Source organism: Conger conger, chromosome 14 (genome assembly GCF_963514075.1).
Source record: "Conger conger chromosome 14, fConCon1.1, whole genome shotgun sequence".
Classification (NCBI taxonomy): Eukaryota; Metazoa; Chordata; class Actinopteri; order Anguilliformes; family Congridae; genus Conger; species Conger conger.
Genome location: NC_083773.1, coordinates 36,122,635 through 36,137,697, shown reverse-complemented (window position 1 = coordinate 36,137,697; position 15,063 = coordinate 36,122,635). Strand labels below are relative to the sequence as shown.

The following is a 15,063-nucleotide window of genomic DNA, read 5'->3' as shown; positions in this document are numbered from 1 at the left end:
AATGCCTTAGGCTTGTGTAAATAGCACCTAAGCCAAATTTGAACGCGATTGTACCTTCACGAAGCAAACTGCAAGGATTCACTTCAGTCTTGGTGCCTTTCTATGAATGTGGTTTAGGGCTTAAGCATAACATTTTTTAAAAATGTTGAAACATTTAGGAGCACACTAAAGCATCACAGTTAGTCGATATGCTCCTAAATGAGGTTTTCAGTTAACACCCATCAATTTTCAGGAGCAAATGATCCTTAAATGGGAGCAATGTAGACCCCTGTATTTAAGTGGTAAATCACCTTGACAACTGACCTATACACTGGGCCACCCTCCACATGGTTACTGTTGCTAAGGCAGACACTCAAGAGGGAGTGTGAGCTAATGAGAATAAGCACAGTGAGATGTTGTGTGGCACTCTGTTTAGATTTCCAGCTGTTAAATGCAGTGGAAAATTATTATATTATCCTGACTGACAGAAATGATAAATGTACAAAGTTTGTACACAAGGTTCTGTAGATAGAAAGTTACAAATAAGTGCCCCAAAAAAAGAAAGACTTAAATAAATGAGCGATAAAAGGGATACTGAAAGCAGGTGCTTCCACATAGGTGTGGTTCCTGAATGAATTCCTGGGAAATGAAGGAATGACTATGTATTAAAATGCTGGGCAGGTGTAATATTTTTGCTACCACAGCTAGAATTGGAGAGCGCAGTGACACTGACAGAGCGATGGCTGTTGGGACACCTTTGGAAGGAGCTTCAGTCACTAAGATTGCTGAATTTGCTGATGCTTACCAAGGAGCTGTTCCTAAGGTGACAATGACATGGAGGCCTGATAGAAGGATCTCATTAGCTAGGGGCCACTGGCAGATGTAGATACCCTGTGATGCCCATGCACTGATTTGAGGTGCAATGCAAAACGTACAAGGAAATTTGAATTAGTTGAGTGTGATTATTGCCATGTAGAACAGTCTGCTGAGAATGTTAAAGAGGGATATTGTGGTTGGTGTTTCTTTATTTTGCCAGTTAAGTGTAAGTCTATAGTTCAGCTTTATAGGTAGCTAGTAGGATTGTTCACCTAGTTAACTGCCAATAACTTGACATTGGTCAGTGGGAGTCTTTTATACATCGATTGCAGGTCATGCAGCCGCATGTTTTGGCCGTTTGTTACTTGTATTTCAAAATGGATACTGCCTGGAAGTAATCCAATGGTAATTTCAAGGTGGTTGTCTGCCATAAAAATAAAAGCACTTTGCACCTTCAAGTAATTGGCTATGTGATGTTACCCTGGTCTGTCCATCTAGGGGCCAAGTCAGCGGTAACACTTTAGTCATAGAGAGCAAACCATGCAAGGGATTCTGCATAGCTTTCTGTGGCACACAACTGTATACGGCTTTAAAGGTACAATAGGTAAGAGTTTTAAAAATTGTTAAAATATTGTTACAAGACCATTGTAAATCCCTTCCTATCATTGAAAAAGGCTCACTGACATGTTGACTCACCCTCTGTGTTTATAGCCCTTAAATTCGGGTTTCAAAATATGCAGTTGACGGGCTGGCACTCTGTACCAAAACATCTATAGCTGTACAATAATTCAAGCTCATTGGTTGAAAATTGGTTCTAATTGCCACAGCCAATGGCGTTTCAACGTCAGCGGATTCTCAGAGAAGGGGTGGGATAAACAGTGTTGTGGTTTGAACATATTTGTTGCTGGAATTCCTCTCTAGAAGTCCAAAATTACCTGTTACACCTTTAAAGTTTGCTGAATAAAGATAGTTATTGTACACTATGAGGTGAGCACTTTGTTAAAACTGTTTTCTACAAATAAACAAATTAGAATATCTATGTTTTCTCAAGTCCTGTAATGGTGTTTTTGCCATTTCAAGCTATTAAAACTGGAGTACTATTTTGGGTCAAGTATGAATGCAAATTGCCTGTCTAATTTTTGCGAATACACTGCTGAGAGCCTCATTATGCAAAGATTATGCACACTACCTGCGTCCTTAGTGATTCCCAACCCCGGTCACTCTGGCCTGCACAATTAATGCAAAGTTATTCTATGCAGCTGTTATGAAATGCAGATTAAGGGTCAGGATCTGGTATAGCCCCTGTAAACAAACTGTTTATACAAAATTACTTAAGTGTGTTTGAAGATAAGGAAATACTGTTATGTTTCGCCATTCAAGTTCGAAGGCATGATGTGTGTGGATGGTATATTTAATAGCTTTATTTCACATCATAATTCAGAAAATATAAGAAATGATATGTACATAGCATGGATATCAAAACATTTATAGACAATATATCACGTATATAAAGATCAGATGGATTTTTGATTGATTGATTGATTGATTGATTGATTGATTGATTGAAATGTGACACCGTAGCCACCCTGTCATTCACTTCATTCATTCATTTCACCTGTTTCACTTCCTCGTTACCTGTGTTATTTAAACCCATTTGTTTGTTCAGTTCCCCAGCAGATTGTTATGTGTCAAGACCATATGCTCCCTCGTTTTCTGATTGAGCGCTGTTACAACCTGTTTTGTCCCTGACTTCCGCGTTTAGATTTTCCCACCTGTTTATGATTGAACCGTAGTTTATCGACCTGTTTTTGGATATCGACTTTTGTTTTCGGATTCTGTTTTCGTCTGCTTAGCCCGCCTGTTATCGGCCCTTCGCCTGTGACCACGACTGTGTGTTGGATTATCCGTATTGTACCTGTATGCTGGAGAGTTGAACCATTTGTTATGTTCCTGTGTCCTGTCCTGTGTTAGTTCATCATTGTTTATTATCATTATTCTTGTTAATTTATTATTTTTCATATTTCATGTCTGGTGTTCTGAATGTTTACTAGCCCAGTCACTCCCCTGTCTGCGTGCCCCACTATTTGGGTGTTTATGGTAGTTCCGGGGTTCAACCTTCCTTCCAATCTTGCATTCCCTATTTCCTGCTTTCTCTCCATTTCATGTTTGTACATAGCACTAATATACTAATCCCAACTAACATAGAAGTTGTACAGTACAAATTATACTAACACACTAATATGTTTGTCAAACTAACAAACTAACATTCACTAGTTTTGGGTATTTGTAATTTAAATCACTTAACTAACTTACTAACGCACCGCCAGTTTCAATTCTGTTCTGTAACTCTGCCTCCCTATTCTATCACTGATTACTTGCTTAGTTTCAGCAAAGTATTCGCACCTATCTCTCCGTATCTCTGCATCTCCTGATTCTCTGCAATTGTCTACTCTCTAGTCCGGAGCCGTTTGTATTACATGTGTGTCTTTGTGAATCCAGTCCACGCATTTCCCCCTCGTTATTGTCATATTACCCTTTCATGTGTCTCACCTGATGTTTATTTGTTAGACTGCCCTCACTCCCATGCCCTGCCTAGTTTGTCTCATTTCCATGTGTATTTATACCTGTCCTTTTCAGTTGCACGCTGCTAGTTTGTCTTGTCCTGTTTTTGTTCTAGTCCTTGACTTTGGTTTTTTTGGATTTCCTGGTTTTGACCCCTGCCTGCTTCCCTGGACTCTTCTTTGCATGTTGTGGATATCTGTACCTCTGCTTTGTTGGACTGACCCCCTGGTTTTTGACCCTGGCCTGTTTTTTGACTACGTTCTGTCTGCCCGCTCCATCTGCTAGTAAACCTGTCATTCTCCACACCCCTGTGTCTGCTTCTGGTTCCTCTGTCCTCCCCGCCGTGACACCATTGTCAGAATTACCACTCCCTGCTGAATCAATTTGCTGGCTCTTGATCTTAGCCTGTTTGACCTGCCTACTTTATTAAAACTTTTAACTTTAATAAATACAATTTATTAACTTTTATTATACAATCTACACCTCGGTCTCGCATCTGGTTCACTTGTTCTATGGACCTGATAGAAATGTAACTGTTGTTCATTCTGCAGTCTCCCAGCTGAGCTGCACAGTCACTCTGCAGACCCCCAGCTGAGCTGCGCAGTCACTCTGCAGTCACTCTGCAGACCCCCAGCTGAGCTGCACAGTCACTCTGCAGACCCCCAGCTGAGCTGCACAGTCAGTCTGCAGACCCCCAGCTGAGCTGCACAGGTTGATAAAGTTAATTGTTCTGTCTAGAAATTTGACTTTACATAACTAGTTTTGACTTTAATTTAGCATTTAGTTAATTTTTCTAAGGCTATAAACTCACCGAGCACTTCATTAGGAACACTTTTACTTTATTACACCTACTTATTCATGCGATTATCTAATCAGCCAATTGTGTGGCAGCAATGCAATGCATACATCATGTAGATACGGGTCAGAAGCTTCAGTTAATGTTCACATCAACCATCAGAATGGGGAAAAAATGTGATCTAAGTGACCGTGGAATGATTGTTAGCTGCAGACAGGGTGGTTTGAGAAACTGCTGATCTCCTAGGATTTTCACACAAACTAGTCTCTAGAGTTTGCAAAGAATGGGGGGGGGGGAATCCGCTGAGCAGCAGTTCTGCAGACAGAAACGCCTTGTTAATGAGAGACGTCAGAGGAGAATGGCCAGACTGGTCAAATCTGACAGGAAGGTGACAGTAATATAAATAACCACACATAACAACAGCGGTATGAAGAGGAGCATCTCATAACTCTCAGTGGATAGGCTACAGCAGTAAGTCTAATAAATACCTAATAAAGTGCTTGGTGAGTATATATGCAGTGCATTCGGTCCAGTATTGTAAAACATTAGTTAGGCTCTCACCTAACTAACAGGAAAAAGCTATGCAGCTGATCTGACACTGACCGCACACCCACAACAAGAAAAACTATACATTCAATTAACTGTAGGTTCAATTTAGTGTAGGTTTTAATTAAGGATATCTTTACATACTTTTTTTTACGACTGGTGGTAGTTAGCCATTCTCATGTTTTTAATCAAATCTTAAATTGATAGCGAGCTTAATCTCTCCTTAATTAGAGATGAGGCAGCCTCTGAATTAGTCGAGCTCTGATGCACACGGTTTCTTCTTCCCTTTGATTACAGCACATATCTCCTCTATCTGAGCAGTGCCACTGCTGTAATCAACGCGGTAATGGATTCAGATGTTGACCTTTCCATTATCGTCAACCGCGACCTCCTCGCAACGACAGAAATGAAAGAGCATTGGACAGAATGAACCATAGCCCCGATGCTGCGGTTTCACTGCACATTCCTGAAAACGGACTGATATGACAACCTCAGGGGGATCTGCTCTGTTGGACCTGTTTCAAGAAGTGTCGCAGAACCACCTCTATGCGCCTGGCATTTGTTGCCAGTTTCGAGACACGTCATCTCTCTAAAAATACCATCCTAGCCAGGCAGCGAATGCGATACCTTTGGATTTCTCCATTTTGATGCGATAAAATCACACGGATATGTTGGATTCAGAAAAGTCAGGAGCTCTGGGGCACGAGACAAAATGGCGATATCGCCATGGAAACAGGCAGGAATCAAGCCAGTGTGCTGCATTATTTATGCCGGCCTCCCGACAAGCAAGCTGTGCTTCTCCCTTCTGTCCTCAGAAATGTGTATTTATATATTTATTTATTTTATTTTACCACACGCACTTCTTCTCTTGTCTTTTCACCCTTAGCCTTTGCAGCACAGTTTCCCACTATTCGAAATGCTTTTATTGAAATGCGCTGAATGGGCTTCAGCTTCCAGCTCAGAAAATAGGTTTACTGATATTAAAGGTATTTTCTTTTTCAACAAGCATTTCTCATTCTGAACCATGAATCATTATTTGTTAACTGTCCATATAAATCTTGAGGTTTGACTGCAGAAACAATGCAGCTGCCATGTTAATGATGTTGCAAGTGTGCGATCAGTGCCGAACGTGACCTTACATCAATTGTTTTTGTGCGACATCAAAGGTCAAACGACTCAAAGTAGCATAAACTCAATTAAAACATGAACCTCACACCGTCTTTGATTCCATGTCCGATCTTAAAGTAGAAGAAATACATTTCTGGTATGAAGCTTTTTTTTATTATTAATCCATCAAATAATAAAGACATATTATCTAATGGAGCTACACAGTAAACGGTTCAGCGTTAAATCAACTCATACAGTGTAGCCTGTCCAATTTCGGTCCAATTTTCTTTTTTTTGTATTTTGTAATTCACTTTCATATAAAAAATATTTGAATGTATACTTACATTTTTCAGAATAAGGGTTCTTATCTGTATACCTTTTATTGATAAAAAATGATATAGCATAGATATGTCATAGCATGAGAATATTTGAGATGAACAAGTGAAAATAAATATAAAAGTGACACAAACTGCACAGTTAGATGAGCACTACACAGCTATAGATGGAACATATAATATACCGGTCAGCTAGGTATTCCGGTACTTTCCTTGTGCTTATAATTAAGGGACATAAAGACCCAGCTCAGATGTTCCTAAACAAGCATGGTTCCTATCAACCAAATAACCATGTAATGAACAACAATGGTATACATCAGCCAAAAGGGTGCCAATGCGAGCATTTCACAGGGGTTTTCAGGTGGGCAACTTCCTTTGTTGCGTTTCGTTGAGTTAGGCCCACGACACCTCCATAAGGCTCAACGATGAAGCCTTGTGTCCCTGACTCACCCCCCTCCCCGTTTGCTTACCACTCGTGTGCCCCAGGCACAGAACAGCAACAGTACCACACAGAACTCCCTGGAGATTCCAGAAGGAGCAATATCTCTGATTTGGCCACAAACCCTTTAGCACCTACTTCTACAGGTCTCACATACGCTTGCCAGTAGGATCATTTGTCTGCTGTATTTAACCCAAACTAGTTACTTAGGAGCAGTGGGCAGCCACAGTGCAGTGTCCAGGGATCACCTCCACTTCTGAGGCCGGTTCCTTGGTCAAGGGCGAACGCAGGAGTATGCATAATTTGACTTGCATGTCTTTCAATTAGCCAGCGCTCTTTATTGATTTTGCATTGGAAGGTGTCTGTGTGTTTTAAAAAGGGTGAGAGGCTTGTGACTAAGAACTCCAATGTCTTTTATTATACAAACGGCAAATAAGATACTTGAACCGAAAATTGCCTTCTCATTTAAATGTAGTCTTCCTTGATAATGAATTTAAGAGCAAATACATCAATAATAATGCATGATAACTGTGAAGTAAATGAATCAGTTAATATGTGATTGTATGAGCAGAATGTAGTTGATATTAATATTAAGAAATATTAAAGAAATATGAATCTGTGAAAAAATATGCTATACAGTGCCCTCCATAATGTTTGGGACAAATCATTAATTTATTTGCCTCTGTACTCCGCAATTTGAGATTTGTAATATAAAAAATAATAATAACATCGTTAATAATAATAACACCCCCCCACAATATCTGGACACCATAATATTGTGGATACAGCAATGTTATGGAAATGAAAGTAGTCATGTTTAGTATTTTGTTGCATATCCTTTGCATGCAATGACTGCTTGAAGTCTGTGATTCATGCACATCACCATGTTGCTGGGTGTCTTCTCTGGTGATGCTCTGCCAGGCCTGTATTGCAGCCATCTTTAGCTCTTGCTTGTTTCGGGGGCTAGTCCCCTTACGTTTTCTCTTCAGCATATGAAAGGCATGCTGCAGATCACGTGATTGACTTGGCCACTTAGGAATGTACCATTTTATCTGTCAGACAGGTGTTTGGGGATTTTCCCTTATTAAGGAAATATTTTTTCTGCCATCAACTGTGGAGGTCTTCCTTGGCCTGCCAGTCTATTTGTGATCAGGGACCACCACTCTTTCTTCTTATTTATGTTCCAAACAGTTGATTTTGGTAGCTAACTGTTTTATTGTTGTTTCTCTGTCTTAATGGCTTCTTTGACTTTCAATGGCACTACCTTGGTCCTCTTGTTGATAAACAGCAATAATAAATAAAATAAAATAGATATCTGTTATACCTGTGTGTATAAACTCCTGTGAAGTCATATGTCTCAAACATTAAGGTGCCCTGAAATGGGGGGACTATTTATAAACATTCATTCATTCATTCATTCATTATCCTAACCCGGTTATCCTGAACAGGGTCGCAGGGAGGCTGGAGCCTATCCCAGCATACATTGGGCGAAAGGCAGGATTACAGCCTGGACAGGTCGCCAGTCCATCGCAGGGCACACATACCATTCACTCACACACTCATACCCACAGGCAATTTAGACTCTCCAATCAGCCTAACCTGCATGGGGTAATTTGTTTGGGTAAAACATCGCTTCCATCCATCCATCCATCCATCATCACCCGCTTATCCGGAGTCGGGTCGTGGGGGCAGTAGGCAAAGCCGGGTATTCCAGGCGTCCCTCTCCCCAGCAACGCATTCTAGCTCCTCCTGGGGGATCCCAAGGCGTTCCCTGGCCAGGAGAGATATATAATCTCTCCAGCGGGCTCTGGGTCTCCCTCGGGGTCTCCGCCCAGTTGGACGAGCCCGGAAACCCTCCAAAGGGAGGCGCCCGGGAGGCATCCTGATCAGATGCCCGAACCACCTCAATTGGCTCCTTTCGACACGAAGGAGCAGCGGCTCTACTCCGAGCTCCCTCCGGATGTCCGAGCTCCTCACCCTATCTCTAAGGCTGAGCCCGGCCACCCTACGGAGGAAGCTAATTTCGGCCGCTTGTATACGCGATCTCGTTCTTTCGGTCACTACCCAAAGCTCGTGACCATAGGTGAGGGTTGGGACGTAGATCGACCAGTAAATCGAGAGCTTCGCCTTCCGGCTCAGCTCCTTCTTCACCACAACGGTCCGGTGCAACGCCCGCATTACTGCTGACGCTGCACCGATCCGCCTGTCGATCTCACGCTCCCTTCTACCCTCACTCGTGAACAAGACCCCGAGATACTTGAACTCCTTCACTTGGGGCAAAGACTCGTTCCCAACCCGGAGGGAGCAATCCACCGTTTTCCGGCAGAGAACCATGGCCTCGGACTTGGAGGTGCTGACTCTCATCCCGGCCGCTTCACACTCGGCTGCAAACCGCTCCAGTGCGTGCTGAAGGTCACGGTCCGATGAAGCCAGCAGAACCACATCATCCGCAAAAAGCAGAGATGCGATTCTGAGGTCACCAAACCGGACACTCTCCTCACCTCGGCTGCGCCTTGAGATCCTGTCCATGAATACCACAAACAGGACCGGTGACAAGGGGCAACCTTGGCGGAGTCCAACACCCACCGGAAACGTGCTTGACTTTGTGCCGGGAATGCGGACACAGCTCTCACTTTGGTTATACAGGGACCTGATGGCTCGTAACAACGGCCCCGGTACCCCATACTCCCGCAGTACACCCCACAGGGTTCCCCGGGGGACACGGTCGAAAGCCTTCTCCAAGTCCACAAAGCACATGTGGACTGGATGGGCAAACTCCCATGACCCCGCCAGCAACCCTGCCAAGGTAAAGAGCTGGTCCACTGTTCCACGGCCAGGACGGAAGCCACATTGCTCCTCCTGAATCCGAGGTTCGACCGTCGGTCGGAGCCTCCTTTCCAGTACCCTAGAGTAAGCTTTCCCAGGGAGGCTGAGGAGTGTGATACCCCGGTAATTGGAGCACACCCTCCGGTCCCCCTTCTTGAAAATGGGGACCACCACCCCGGTCTGCCACTCTACAGGCACTGTCCCCGATCTCCACGCGACACTGAAGAGGCGTGTCAGCCAAGACAGCCCAACAATGTCCAGAGCCTTCAGCATCTCAGGGCGAATCTCATCTACACCCGGCGACTTGCCACTGAGGAGCTTTTGACTACCTCAGCAACTTCCGCCAGGGATATAGGTGCAGATTCCCCCGAGTCTTCAGGCTCTGCCTCTTCCACAGAGGACGTGTTGTTCGGGTTCAGGAGCTCCTCGAAGTGCTCTTTCCACCGCCCGACAATATCCCCAGTCCGGGTCAGCAGTTCTCCTCCCCTGCTGAAAACAGCCTGAGACAAGCCCTGCTTTCCCTTTCTGAGTCGTCGGATGGTTTGCCAGAACTTCCTCGAGGCCAACCGAAAGTCCTTCTCCATAGCCTCCCCGAACTCCTCCCATACCCGGGTTTTTGCTTCAGCGACTGCCGAAGCTGCAGCCCTTCTGGCCACCCGGTACCTGTCTGCTGCTTCAGGGGACCCCCGGGCCAGCCAAGCCCGAAAGGCCTCCTTCTTCAGCTTGACGGCCTCCCTCACTGCTGGTGTCCACCAGCGGGTTCTTGGGTTGCCGCCCCGACAGGCACCGATGGCCTTCTGGCCACAGCTCCTGCTTGCCGCCTCTGCAATGGAGGGTTTGAACGTGGCCCACTCGGACTCCATGTCCCCAGCTTCCCCCGGGATGCGTGAGTTCTTCCGGAGGTGGGAGTTGAAGACCTCGCGAACAGGGGGACCCTCCGCCAGACGTTCCCAGTTCACCCTCACTACACGTTTGGGTTTACCGGGTCTGTCAGGCAGCCTCCCCGGCCACTTGATCCAACTCACCACCAGGTGGTGATCAGTTGACAGCTCTGCTCCTCTCTTCACCCGAGTGTCCAAGACATACGGCCGCAGGTCTGATGATACGACCACAAAGTCGATCATCGATCTTTGGCCTAAGGTGCTCTGGTACCAAGTACACTTATGAGCTACCCTATGCTCGAACATAGTGTTTGTTATCGACAATCCATGACCAGCACAGAAGTCCAATAACAAAACACCGCTTGGGTTCAGATCAGTTCCTCCCAATCACCCCCCTCCAGGTTTCTCCGTCATTGCCCACGTGAGCGTTGAAGTCGCCCAGCAGAACTATGGAGTCTCCGGGTGGCACCCTTTCCAGGATGCCACCCAGTGACTCCAAGAAGGCCGGATACTCTGAACTGCCATTTGGTGCATACGCACAAATGACAGTCAGAGCCTTCCCCCCAGCGACACGTAGTCGCAGAGAGGCGACCCTCTCATTCCCCGGGTGGAACTCCAACACAGTGGCGCTCAGCCGGTGGCTTGTGAGTATCCCCACACCCGCCCGGCACCTCTCACCTTGAGCAACTCCAGAAAAGAACAGAGTCCAGCCCCTCTCCAGGAGTTTGGTTCCGGAACCAGTACTGTGCGTGGAGGTGAGCCCAACTATATCTAGTTGGTACCGCTCCGCCTCCCGCACTAGCTCCGGTTCCTTCCCCACCAGAGAGGTGACGTTCCACGTCCCCAGAACCAGTCTGCGACGCCGAGGATCAGCACGCCCGGATCCCCGCCTTTGCCTACTGCCCGTTGGGCAAAGCACCCGACTCCGATGCCGACCCCTGCAGGTGGTGAGCCCACAGGGCGGCGACCCCACGTGACCAGTTCGGGCTGTGCCCGGCCGGGCCCCATGGGATAAGGCCCGGCCACCAGACGCTCGCCGACGAGCTCCCCTCCCGGGTCTGGCTCCAGCAGGGGGCCCCGGTTTCCCTTTTCCGGGCGAGGTAACTGGGTCTTTGTGTGGCCGTGTCATGGGAGTCTTTGAATCGCTCTTAGTCCGGCCCCTCCCCCGGGACCAATTTGCCTTGGGAGACCCTACTGGGGGCTAACAGTGCCCCCGACAACCTAGCTCCCAGGATCACCGGGACACACAAACCCCTCCACCATGTTAAGGTGGCGATTCCTCGGATGGGAAAACATCGCTTCAACATAGTGAAACCAAAATGTATAAAAATGCTCTTGAATAAAATCTGAGAATGTGCACTTTAACCAAGTGTTAATTGTGTGATTCCAAATCTAAAATTGTGACAAATCAGAGGCAAAACTAAACACAACGGGTTTTTGTCCCAAACATAATGCAGGGCACTGTATGTTAAATGTTTAATTCTACTTTATCATATAACTGTCTTAGTCTGTTTCAGAGCTCACAAAATAACGAACTGACGACAATTAAGACTTCCTGCATAGCCTGTCTTTCAAAAATACATCTTACTCGATCATGACAATAACTAATTCTGCTGCTGGTGATAGTAATATTAAAGGAAATGTGTCTGACGACGCTTCTTACTGTCTTACTAGGAAAACAATGACAGCAAATATGAATTCATCAACTGCAGCTTTATTTTGCGTCTATAGATGGCAGTGCCCCCAACCGGTTTCCGTGACGATATGTGAACGACGTGCGTCCACTTCTTAATTGACCATCACACGTGAAACTGTCTCTCTATATGCACATTACAACCATCAAAACATTTAGATAAAGCTCTTTCGAATGTATACCGTAAAAAAGTCACAAATTATCTCCGTCACGGAGAACAAGGGTTACTGCAGCACCTGCCTCATAGTGCTGGACAGTGTACTTTTACAATGTACTTGAAAATCAGTAGCCTAATGTTCAAACCATGTTTTGCGAGTGCTTTTTGGGCGACCCAGTAAGGCTTATATACCCTGTCATAAAGATCACTTGGCGTCCATAGCAAAGAAAACAACCGTGTAACTATAACACTTTTGTTCCATCACGGTTTTGAGCAGTGATAAGCCGCACCGTGCTAGCGTGTGGCAGATTTCTCCGTTTTCAATCAGCTAAGTCTCAGCGTTGCTCTCTCGCGCATGGCTACTCCCTCGCATCTCAGGTCTTTATGAGGGGTCTCTGCTCAACATCCTGCATCTTTACTCTGTAAATCATCACCAAGCGAGAGCTTCAAAGCTTGCAGGTAGGCGTGCTGTTTGTATTCGCAATTATTTTTCACGTAGAAATGTTTCTCTACCGCCTTGTGTTGGTTTCGGATGCTGGCAGCTGTTCTAAAGGTCCACGCCGCGTGTATGTTTAAAACAGGACTGTAATGTTATCAAGGTCACCCGATTGTATGCATTCGCTACTGGGGTTAGCAAAACAAGCACCACACCTTGCGATAACTTGAGGTTTTTGTCGGTACACTCTGTTACAATTGCAGTGGTGTTGAAATACTAGAGACGTCGGTTGTCTGGCTACAGAGCAGCAAGAGACTGTTTTTTTACTGTTTATTATTGGGTGTAGAAGTTATTGTGAAGTCTGACAAATTATTCTGATAGCTACTGATTATTATTATTCTGAATTAAAATCATGCCACCGTTCAATTCAGTATAATTAGGTAAATACACGGTTGTAGGTGTTGCGGTACCAGACGTTTGTCACAGTCGAGCTCCCAGGAGATTATAGGCTACGGCGCATATCGGCGTCTAAATACGAAAATAATTGCTAGGTCGCTTCGCGGTAATACTTAGCGTTCGCAGAAATGAACTGTGGCCGATTTAAAACAGACTATAGTCATATCGATGGGCTAAGTGTTTAAATAACCTCCCATTTAACAGCAAGCATCCTTTAGGTAAACGTTTCGCTGTTAAGCAAATGCTTCTCTTCCGCCTTACCCCAAGGTTAATACTCCTCTGCTGTCAACAGATAGCTGCATGTAAAACGTGGCTTTAGTTAATTAATTAAATTGTTATTCCACACATAAAGACTGAAACTGGTAGGCCTATTAATCTACTAACGTTTTACTTTATATAATCTTGGCTACTGTTAAACTCGGAGGATCCCATCTATATAATATAGAAAAAAATGTATCCTTTATGCTCCAATTTGAATAAACTTTCCACCCGTCCGTTGTTTTTGTTACATGTATATTGTCTCCCAGGTCTTGCCAGCGGAACAATGAGAGGGGGCGAATTGTTATTACGTTATGAGTGAAGCGCCTTTCGATGGAGTCTTTGAACACCGTGGAGCTCCGCGATTTTGGGGATGGGAACCGAAGTGCTTCTAATCAGCCTACAAGTCCCCATCAGCCAACCCCGTCAGCACCGCGGACAGCAAACAGCGGTGGCATCGAGAACGCCTCGTTTCAGGATGAGGAGCAGGAGACGGGGTTTGCCAACAACGTTCATCGGGGTGAACCAATTACAGGTCGCCGCGATTCCACCTACAACAACGCCGGCCACCAGACACAGCCCCAGCCTTTCCAAAGAGACGAATTATCTCCTCGGTCGGATGAGGAGCTGGACGCGGAGACCAGCGGCCATTCGGTCGACTACGGCTTTATTTTCGCCCTGGTGTTCCTTGTGAGCGGAATTGTTCTGGTGGTGATTGCCTACACCATCCCCCGCGAAGCTAAGGTCAATCCGGACTTGGTGACTGCGCGGCAGATGGAGAAACTGGAGATGTATTACGCAGAGCTGGGCTCACACCTAGACAAGTGCATCATCGCCGGGCTGGGACTGCTGACGCTCGGGGGTATGCTGTTGTCAATGCTACTTATGGTTTCCATATGCAAAGGCGAGCTGTATCGCAGGAGGACTTTCGCAATGTCCAGAAGGCCGAGAAAAACCTACGGATCTATAAATCTGCGCATGAGACAGCTAGAGGGAGAGGGCAGGGATTCTCTTGTGGAATGTGAGCCTGTTCCAGCAACGACGGTCACTGTCACCAGCGCAGAGGGGGCGAGCTAAGTTATTTCTGCTACAGTAGCGTAGCCACATCACAAGGGAAGGTTATTATAGTGTAGAAGGGCCTTAAGCAAGTGTGGAGTTGAGTCCAGAGATCAAAGGAAAAAAAAATTATTTATAAAATGACTCCTTTTACTCTAGTAGCACACACACACACACACACACACACACACACACACACACACACACACACACAAAGCACAAACACCAGTCCTGCAAAATCCATATAATAAGTAAATGTGCTGCAAATAATCGACTATGAGCAACTCCTGAAGAGTGCAGACTATATAAATATAATGTCTGTCACATCATATATTTACATGTTTTATTACTCTGTAGAAATAGCCTACAATATGCCTTAAAAAGTCAAACAGAACACAGAATCTGGTTTAACTTATATATCTAACACAAGGATTGGGATTTTGCTCAGTTATATCTTGTGACCTTGTTAAGCCAAGGATTTACATGTAGCAAAACAATGTAACCATTTTAGAATGTGGGGGGGGGGGGGGGGGGGGGGCGCATTATTCCTTAGTCTTGGCATATACAACAGGAGACATCATAATAATCTTCTCAACAACCTTCAGCCAGCTTTTCTCTGAAATATTCAGAACAACAGAAGATTTAACAACAATATTCTCCTCATGTCGAGAGTCTGAAGCAGAAATAAAGTACGGAGAACCCTCACCTGTTTTAGGGGTT

At 45.3% G+C, this 15,063-nt stretch overlaps 1 protein-coding gene across 1 annotated transcript; it reads left to right on the top strand.

Annotated features, from left to right (window-relative positions):
• Positions 1-13,620: 13,620 nt before the first annotated feature.
• tmem74b (transmembrane protein 74B) lies at positions 13,621-14,541 on the top strand. The gene has a single exon (XM_061218545.1). It carries the CDS (start codon positions 13,621-13,623, stop codon positions 14,362-14,364), a length of 744 nt encoding a protein of 247 aa, XP_061074529.1. The 3' UTR covers positions 14,365-14,541.
• Positions 14,542-15,063: the final 522 nt, after the last annotated feature.

Coding starts and splice junctions, on each gene's coding strand:
- tmem74b (XM_061218545.1), top strand. CDS start 13,621: ATGGAGTCTTTGAACACCGTGGAGCTCCGCGATTTTGGGGATGGGAAC.